This window comes from Salvelinus fontinalis, unplaced genomic scaffold (assembly GCF_029448725.1).
Source record: "Salvelinus fontinalis isolate EN_2023a unplaced genomic scaffold, ASM2944872v1 scaffold_0082, whole genome shotgun sequence".
NCBI classification, from domain to species: domain Eukaryota; kingdom Metazoa; phylum Chordata; class Actinopteri; order Salmoniformes; family Salmonidae; genus Salvelinus; species Salvelinus fontinalis.
The window spans coordinates 290001-300000 of NW_026600291.1; the positions used below are offsets into that span (position 1 = coordinate 290001).

Sequence of the window (10000 nt, forward strand, 5' to 3'; positions counted from 1 at the left end):
TATTTTTAGGTATCTATGGTATACTTACTGTAGTAAAATAAAACTTTAAGATATACTATAGTAAATAATGTAGTGTTTTTGTTGCGTTGTCTTTGACATAGAATTGGAGGCTTTTTACTTGAGGAACCTACAGGAGAAATACTAAAAGGACACATTTTCCACATAGCCTGTATGTAGGGAGGACTGTGGTCTTTACTGTAACCGGTATGTAGGGAGGACTGGGGTCTTTACTGTAGCCTGTATGTGGTGAGAACTGTGGTCTTTACTGAAACCTGTATGTAGGGAGGACTGGGGTCTTTACTGTAACCGGTATGTAGGGAGGACTGGGGTCTTTACTGTAACCTGTATGTGGGGAGGACTGTGGTCTTTACTGTAACCTGTATGTAGGGAGGACTGGGGTCTTTACTGTAGCCTGTATGTAGAGAGGACTGGGGTCTTTACTGTAGCCTGTATGTAGAGAGGACTGGGGTCTTTACTGTAACCTGTATGTAGAGAGGACTGGGGTCTTTACTGTAACCTGTATGTAGGGAGGACTGGGGTCTTTACTGTAACCTGTATGTAGGGAGGACTGGGGTCTTTACTGTAACCTGTATGTAGGGAGGACTGGGGTCTTTACTGTAACCTGTATGTAGGGAGGACTGGGGTCTTTACTGTAACCTGTATGTAGGGAGGACTGTGGTCTTTACTGTAACCTGTATGTAGGGAGGACTGTGGTCTTTACTGTAACCTGTATGTAGGGAGGACTGGGGTCTTTATTGTAGCCTGTATGTAGGGAGGACTGGGGTCTTTACTGTATGTGGGGAGGACTGGGGTCTTTACTGTATGTAGGGAGGACTGGGGTCTTTACTGTATGTGGGGAGGACTGGGGTCTTTACTGTAGCCTGTATGTAGGGAGGACTGGGGTCTTTACTGTATGTGGGGAGGACTGGGGTCTTTACTGTATGTGGGGAGGACTGGGGTCTTTATTGTGGCCTGTATGTAGGGAGGACTGGGGTCTTTACTGTATGTGGGGAGGACTGGGGTCTTTACTGTAACCTGTATGTAGGGAGGACTGGGGTCTTTACTGTAACCTGTATGTAGGGAGGACTGGGGTCTATCCTGTAGCCTGTATGTAGGGAGGACTGGGGTCTTTACCATAACCTGTATGTAGGGAGGACTGGGGTCTTTATTATAACCTGTATGTAGGGAGGACTGGGGTCTTTACTGTAACCTGTATGTAGGGAGGACTGGGGTCTTTACTGTAACCTGTGTGTAGGGAGGACTGGGGTCTATCCTGTAGCCTGTATGTAGGGGGGACTGGGGTCTTTACCGTAACCTGTATGTAGGGAGGACTGGGGTCTTTACTGTAACCTGTATGTAGGGAGGACTGGGGTCTTTACTGTAGCCTGTATGTAGGGAGGACTGGGGTCTTTACTGTAACCGGTATGTAGGGAGGACTGGGGTCTTTACTGTAACCTGTATGTAGGGAGGACTGGGGTCTTTAATGTAACCTGTATGTAGGGAGGACTGGGGTCTTTACTGTAACCTGTATGTAGGGAGGACTGGGGTCTTTACTATAACCTGTATGTAGAGAGGACTGGGGTCTTTACTATAACCTGTATGTAGGGAGGACTGTGGTCTTTACTGTAACCTGTATGTAGGGAGGACTGTGGTCTTTACTGTAACCTGTATGTAGAGAGGACTGTGGTCTTTACTGTAACCTGTATGTAGGGAGGACTGGGGTCTTTACTGTAACCTGTATGTAGGGAGGACTGGGGTCTTTACTGTAACCTGTATGTAGGGAGGACTGGGGTCTTTACTGTAGCCTGTATGTAGGGAGGACTGGGGTCTTTACTGTAGCCTGTATGTAGGGAGGACTGAGGTCTTTACTGTAACCTGTATGTAGGGAGGACTGGGGTCTTTACTATAACCTGTATGTAGGGAGGACTGGGGTCTTTACTGTAACCTGTATGTAGAGAGGACTGGGGTCTTTACTATAACCTGTATGTAGGGAGGACTGGGGTCTTTACTGTAACCTGTATGTAGAGAGGACTGGGGTCTTTACTGTAGCCTGTATGTAGGGAGGACTGGTCTTTACTGTAGCCTGTATGTAGGGAGGACTGGGGTCTTTACTGTAGCCTGTATGTAGGGAGGACTGTGGTCTTTACTATAACCTGTATGTAGAGAGGACTGGGGTCTTTATTGTAACCTGTATGTAGGGAGGACTGGGGTCTTTACTGTAACCTGTATGTAGAGAGGACTGTGGTCTTTATTGTAACCTGTATGTAGAGAGGACTGTGGTCTTTACTGTAACCTGTATGTAGAGAGGACTGTGGTCTTTATTGTAACCTGTATGTAGAGAGGACTGGGGTCTTTACTGTAACCGGTATGTAGGGAGGACTGGGGTCCTTACTGTAACCTGTATGTAGGGAGGACTGGGGTCTTTACTGTAGCCTGTATGTAGGGAGGACTGGGGTCTTTACTGTAACCTGTAAGTAGGGAGGACTGGGATCTTTACTGTAACCTGTATGTAGGGAGGACTGGGGTCTTTACTGTAACCTGTATGTAGGGAGGACTGGGGTCTTTACTGTAACCGGTATGTAGGGAGGACTGTGGTCTTTACTGTAACCTGTATGTAGGGAGGACTGGGGTCTTTACTGTAACCTGTATGTAGAGATGACTGTGGTCTTTACTGTAACCTGTATGTAGGGAGGACTGGGGTCTTTACTGTAACCTGTATGTAGAGAGGACTGGGGTCTTTACTGTAGCCTGTATGTAGGGAGGACTGGTCTTTACTGTAGCCTGTATGTAGGGAGGACTGGGGTCTTTACTGTAGCCTGTATGTAGGGAGGACTGTGGTCTTTACTATAACCTGTATGTAGAGAGGACTGGGGTCTTTATTGTAACCTGTATGTAGGGAGGACTGGGGTCTTTACTGTAACCTGTATGTAGAGAGGACTGTGGTCTTTATTGTAACCTGTATGTAGAGAGGACTGTGGTCTTTACTGTAACCTGTATGTAGAGAGGACTGTGGTCTTTATTGTAACCTGTATGTAGAGAGGACTGGGGTCTTTACTGTAACCGGTATGTAGGGAGGACTGGGGTCCTTACTGTAACCTGTATGTAGGGAGGACTGGGGTCTTTACTGTAGCCTGTATGTAGGGAGGACTGGGGTCTTTACTGTAACCTGTAAGTAGGGAGGACTGGGATCTTTACTGTAACCTGTATGTAGGGAGGACTGGGGTCTTTACTGTAACCTGTATGTAGGGAGGACTGGGGTCTTTACTGTAACCGGTATGTAGGGAGGACTGTGGTCTTTACTGTAACCTGTATGTAGGGAGGACTGGGGTCTTTACTGTAACCTGTATGTAGAGAGGACTGGGGTCTTTACCGTAACCTGTATGTAGGGAGGACTGGGGTCTTTACCGTGACCTGTATGTAGGGAGGACTGGGGTCTTTACTGTAACCTGTATGTAGGGAGGACTGGGGTCTTTACTGTAACCTGTATGTGGGGAGGACTGGGGTCTTTACTGTAACCTGTATGTAGGGAGGACTGGGGTCTTTACTATAACCTGTATGTAGGGAGGACTGGGGTCTTTACTGTAGCCTGTATGTAGGGAGGACTGGGGTCTTTACTGTAACCTGTATGTAGGGAGGACTGGGGTCTTTACTGTAACCTGTATGTAAGGAGGACTGGGGTCTTTACTGTAACCTGTATGTAGGGAGGACTGGGGTCTTTACTGTAACCTGTATGTAGGGAGGACTGGGGTCTTTACTGTAACCTGTATGTAGGGAGGACTGGGGTCTTTACTGTAGCCTGTATGTAGGGAGTACTGGGGTCTTTACTATAACCTGTATGTAGGGAGGACTGGGTTCTTCACTGTAACCTGTATGTAGGGAGGACTGGGGTCTTTACCGTAACCTGTATGTAGGGAGGACTGGGGTCTTTACTGTAGCCTGTATGTAGGGAGGACTGGGGTCTTTACTGTAACCTGTATGTAGAGAGGACTGGGGTCTTTACTGTAACCTGTATGTAGAGAGGACTGGGGTCTTTACTGTAACCTGTATGTAGAGAGGACTGGGGTCTTTACCGTAACCTGTATGTAGGGAGGACTGGGGTCTTTACCGTAACCTGTATATAGAGAGGACTGGGGTCTTTACTGTAACCTGTATGTAGAGAGGACTGGGGTCTTTACTGTAACCTGTATGTAGAGAGGACTGGGGTCTTTACCGTAACCTGTATGTAGGGAGGACTGTGGTCTTTACTGTAACCTGTATGTAGGGAGGACTGGGGTCTTTACTGTAACCTGTATGTAGGGAGGACTGGGGTCTTTACTGTAGCCTGTATGTAGGGAGGACTGGGGTCTTTACTGTAGCCTGTATGTAGGGAGGACTGGTCTTTACTGTAACCTGTATGTAGGGAGGACTGGGGTCTTTACTGTAACCTGTATGTAGGGAGGACTGGGGTCTATCCTGTAGCCTGTATGTAGGGAGGACTGGGGTCTTTACCGTAACCTGTATGTAGGGAGGACTGGGGTCTATCCTGTAGCCTGTATGTAGGGAGGACTGGGGTCTTTACTGTAACCTGTATGTAGGGAGGACTGGGGTCTTTACTGTAACCTGTATGTAGGGAGGACTGGGGTCTTTACTGTAACCTGTATGTAGGGAGGACTGGGGTCTTTATTGTAGCCTGTATGTAGGGAGGACTGGGGTCTTTAATATAACCTGTAGGTTTCTCACTTATGGGTGGCACACATTTGGATATGTGGAAGAGGAATGGGCAAGAATATGCAAATGAAATACTGTTGTAAAAAAAGTTTAGTGTTTTTGTGGACATTACAGTAGTTTTTACTCCATTGTTTTTTTTGGGGGGGTAATACTGTAGTATTTACTGCATCTAGCGCCAACACCCCTCCTACCTGAGTACGTATCCTCGCATCACTCCATTGTTTTTTTTGGGGGGGGGGAATGCTGTAGTATTTACTGCATCTAGTTCTAACACCCCTACTACCTGAGTACGTATCCTCGGGGGACTCCTACCTGAGTACGTATCCTCGGAGCACTCCTACCTAAGTACGTATCCTCGGAGCACTCCTACCTGAGTACGTATCCTCGGAGCACTCCTACCTGAGTACGTATCCTCGCAGCACTCCTACCTGAGTACGTATCCTCGGAGCACTCCTACCTGAGCACGTATCCTCGGAGCACTCCTACCTGAGTACGTATCCTCGGAGCACTCCTACCTGAGTACGTATCCTCGGAGGACTCCTACCTGAGTACGTATCCTCGCAGCACTCCTACCTGAGTACGTATCTTCGCATCACTCCATTGTTTTTTGGGGGGGGGATAATGCTGTAGTATTTACTGCATCTAGCTCTAACACCCCTATTACCTGAGTACGTATCCTCGGGGGACTCCTACCTGAGTACGTATCCTCGGAGCACTCCTACCTGAGTACGTATCCTCGGGGGACTCCTACCTGAGTACGTATCCTCGGGGGACTCCTACCTGAGTACGTATCCTCGGAGCACTCCTACCTGAGTACGTATCCTCGGAGCACTCCTACCTGAGTACGTATCCTCGCAGCACTCCATTGAGCTGTGGTTCTGGGGGAGGTTGCCACTGGACCATGATAGACTGGTTGGTCCGACCCGACGCCACCATGTTGTTAGGAGGAGCGCTGGGAGCCTCCTCTCTCAGCATCAACCTGGGAGGACACAAACACTACACACTGTAGATGGAACGACTCTATAGAACACACACACATATATATATATACAGTATATATAAAATAATAGGTCGGTGCACCATTGGACCAGCGTCGTCTGGGTTTGGCCGGTGTAGGCCGCCATTGTAAATAAGAATTTGTTCTTAACTGACTTGCCTAGTTAAATAAAGGTTAAATAAAATAAAATAAAAATATATATATAATAGTTTCTCAGGGATCCCCAGTGGTTCCATGTGTTTTATCCAGAGCTACTGCACCTGACAACCTGACAACATGTCAACTAATTATCAAGCCCTTGAATAGGTGAATCAGGTGAGTTAGGCTCTGGGTCAAACACATGGACCGGTTGGGGATCAGGTGAGTTAGGCTCTGGGTCAAACACATGGAACGGCTGGGGATCAGGTGAGTTAGGCTCTGGGTCAAACACATGGAACGGTTGGGGATCAGGTGAGTTAGACTCTGGGTCAAACACATGGAACGGTTGGGGATCAGGTGAGTTAGGCTCTGGGTCAAACACATCAATATATCATATACCTCCCTCCCTCCCGCCATAGACAGAACTGCAGTGCAGTGTCTTTAATAGATAAATCAGTATTAGTTAGGATGACTGCAGCTCTACATCCCTCGCTCTATCATCCTCTCTCTATCCATCCTCTCTCATCCCTCTCTGTCCATCCTCTCTCTCTATCCATCCTCTCTCATCCCTTTCTATCAATCCTCTCTCATCCCTTTCTATCAATCCTCTCTCATCCCTCTCTATCCATCCTCTCTCATGCCTCTCACTCCATCCTCTCTCATCCCTCTCTCTGTCCATCCTCTCTCATGCCTCTCTATCAATCCTCTCTTTCTATCCATCCTCTCTCATCCCTCTCTATCCATCCTTTCTCATCCATCTCTCTGTCCATCCTCTCTCTCTATCCATCCTCTCTCATGCTTCTCACTCCATCCTCTCTCTCTATCCATCCTCTCTCATGCCTCTCTGTCCATCCTCTCTCTCTATCCATCCTCTCTCATCCCTCTCTATCCATCCTCTCTCATCCCTCTCTCTGTCCATCCTCTCTCATCCCTCTCTATCCATCCTCTCTCATCCCTCTCTATCCATCCTCTCTCATCCCTCTCTCTGTCCATCCTCTTTCTCTATCCATCCTCTCTCATCCCTCTCTATCCATCCTCTCTCATGCCTCTCACTCCATCCTCTCCCTCTATCCATCCTCTCTCATCCCTCTCTCTGTCCATCCTCTCTTTCTATCCATCCTCTCTCATCCCTCTCTATCCATCCTCTCTCATGCCTCTCACTCCATCCTCTCTTTCTATCCATCCTCTCTCATCCCTCTCTCTGTCCATCCTCTCTTTCTATCCATCTTCTCTCATCCCTCTCTATCCATCCTCTCTCATGCCTCTCACTCCATCCTCTCTTTCTTTCCATCCTCTCTCATCCCTCTCTATCCATCCTCTCTCATGCCTCTCACTCCATCCTCTCTCTCTATCCATCCTCTCTCATCCCTCTCTCTATCCATCCTCTCTCATCTCTCTCTATCCATCGTCGCTCTATCCATCCTCTCTCATGCCTCTCTATCCATCCTCTACTCTCCATCTCTACTCAGTAATTTAGGCTCTTCCGCCCCCCGTTGTTTTTCAAGTAACTTTGACTGGGCCGTTAACACCCAGTCCATTCCACTGTGTTAAGCATCTCTCACCCTAACCCCAGTGTTGAGCCGGTCCATTCCCCTGTGTTAAGCGGTTCACCGTAACCCCAGTGTTGAGACGGTCCATTCCACTGTGATAAGCGGTTCACCCTAACCCAAGTGTTGAGCCGGTCCATTCCACTGTGTTAAGCATCTCTCACCCTAACCCCAGTGTTGAGCCGGTCCATTCCCCTGTGTTAAGCATCTCTCACCCTAACCCCAGTGTTGAGCCGGTCCATTCCACTGTGTTAAGCATCTCTCACCCTAACCCCAGTGTTGAGCCGGTCCATTCCACTGTGTTAAGCGTCTCTCACCCTAACCCCAGTGTTGAGCCGGTCCATTCCACTGTGTTAAGCGGTTCACCCTAACCCCAGTGTTGAGCCGGTCAATTCCACTGTGTTAAGCGGTTCACCCTAACCCCAGTGTTGAGCCGGTCCATTCCACTGTGTTAAGCATCTCTCACCCTAACCCCAGTGTTGAGCCGGTCCATTCCACTGTGTTAAGCATCTCTCACCCTAACCCCAGTGTTGAGACGGTCCATTCCACTGTGTTAAGCGTTTCACCCTAACCCCAGTGTTGAGCCGGTCCATTCCACTGTGTTAAGCATCTCTCACCCTAACCCCAGTGTTGAGCCGGTCCATTCCACTGTGTTAAGCGGTTCACCCTAACCCCAGTGTTGAGCCGGTCCATTCCACTGTGTTAAGCATCTCTCACCCTAACCCCAGTGTTGAGCCGTTCCATTCCACTGTGTTAAGCATCTCTCACCCTAACCCCAGTGTTGAGCCGGTCCATTCCACTGTGTTAAGCGTCTCTCACCCTAACCCCAGTGTTGAGCCTGTCCATTCCACTGTGTTAAGCGGTTCACCCTAACCCCAGTGTTGAGCCTGTCCATTCCACTGTGTTAAGCGGTTCACCCTAACCCCAGTGTTGAGCCGGTCCATTCCACTGTGTTAAGCGGTTCACCCTAACCCCAGTGTTGAGCCGGTCCATTCCACTGTGTTAAGCGGTTCACCCTAACCCCAGTGTTGAGCCGGTCCATTCCCCTGTGTTAAGCATCTCTCACCCTAACCCCGGTGTTGAGCCGGTCCATTCCACTGTGTTAAGCATCTCTCACCCTAACCCCAGTGCTGAGCCGGTCCATTCCACTCTGTTAAGCATCTCTCACCCTAACCCCAGTGTTGAGCCGGTCCATTCCACTGTGTTAAGCGTCTCTCACCCTAACCCCAGTGTTGAGCCGGTCCATTCCACTGTGTTAAGCGGTTCACCCTGACCCCAGTGTTGAGCCGGTCCATTCCACTGTGTTAAGCGTCTCTCACCCTAACCCCAGTGTTGAGCCGGTCCATTCCACTGTGTTAAGTGTCTCTCACCCTAACCCCAGTGTTGAGCCGGTCCATTCCACTGTGTTAAGCGTCTCTCACCCTAACCCCAGTGTTGAGCCGGTCCATTCCACTGTGTTAAGCATCTCTCACCCTAACCCCAGTGTTGAGCCGGTCCATTCCACTGTGTTAAGCGGTTCACCCTAACCCCAGTGTTGAGCCTGTCCATTCCACTGTGTTAAGTGTCTCTCACCCTAACCCCAGTGTTGATGCGGTCCATTCCACTGTGTTAAGCATCTCTCACCCTAACCCCAGTGTTGAGCCGGTCCGTTCCACTGTGTTAAGCGTCTCTCACCCTATCCCCAGTGTTGAGCCGGTCCATTCCACTGTGTTAAGCATCTCTCACCCTAACCCCAGTGTTGAGCCGGTCCATTCCACTGTGTTAAGCGGTTCACCCTAACCCCAGTGTTGAGCCGGTCCATTCCACTGTGTTAAGCGGTTCACCCTAACCCCAGTGTTGAGCCGGTCCATTCCACTGTGTTAAGCATCTCTCACCCTAACCCCAGTGTTGAGCCGGTCCATTCCACTGTGTTAAGCGGTTCACCCTAACCCCAGTGTTGAGCCGGTCCATTCCACTGTGTTAAGCATCTCTCACCCTAACCCCAGATACTTGTTCTCCCCACTGTATATGTAACACATGTGAGCCCTTTACTATTGCCTATTCACCATCACCACAGCCATATGGCACATACCCCGTTTCAGCTTTAGGACTGTCTGCTTTCTCTGATGGCCCTTTTCCCTCTCTGGATTACATTTACAGATTTATTTTACACTCAGTAAGTCTCTCTGTCTCTGTGTCTCTCTCTCTCTGTCTCTCTCTGTGTCTCTGTGTCTCTCTCTCTGTTTCTGTGTCTGTCTCTGTCTCTCTGTCTCTGTGTCTCTCTCTCTCGGTGTCTCTGTGACTCTCTCTCTGTTTCTGTGTCTCTCTCTCTGTTTCTGTGTCTCTCTCTCTCTCTCTGTCTCTGTCTCTGTCTCTCTCTCTCTCTCTCTCTCTCTCTCTCTCTGTGTCTCTCTCTCTGTTTCTGTCTCTCTCTCTCTGTCTCCGTGTCTCTCTCTCTGTCTCTGTGTCTCTCTCTGTCCTCTGTGTCTCTGTCTCTCTCTGTCGCTCTCTCTATCTCTGTGTCTCTGTGTCTCTGTGTCTCTGTGTCTCTGTGTCACTCTGTGTCTCTCTCTCTCTCTCTCTTTCTCTCCCTCTCTCGCCATCCCTCTCCCTAAATATATCTCTCCCTATC

At 49.0% G+C, this 10000-nt stretch overlaps 1 protein-coding gene across 1 annotated transcript in view; it reads right to left on the reverse strand.

The window, feature by feature from the left end:
* LOC129842969 (protein sidekick-1-like) overlaps positions 1-10000 on the reverse strand; it is a 343828-nt gene that overhangs the window by 150552 nt on the left and 183276 nt on the right. Inside the window, exon 13 of the mRNA XM_055911690.1 lies at positions 5546-5686. Within this exon, the coding sequence (XP_055767665.1) occupies positions 5546-5686 (141 nt within the window). The remainder of the gene's footprint in view (positions 1-5545; positions 5687-10000) is intronic.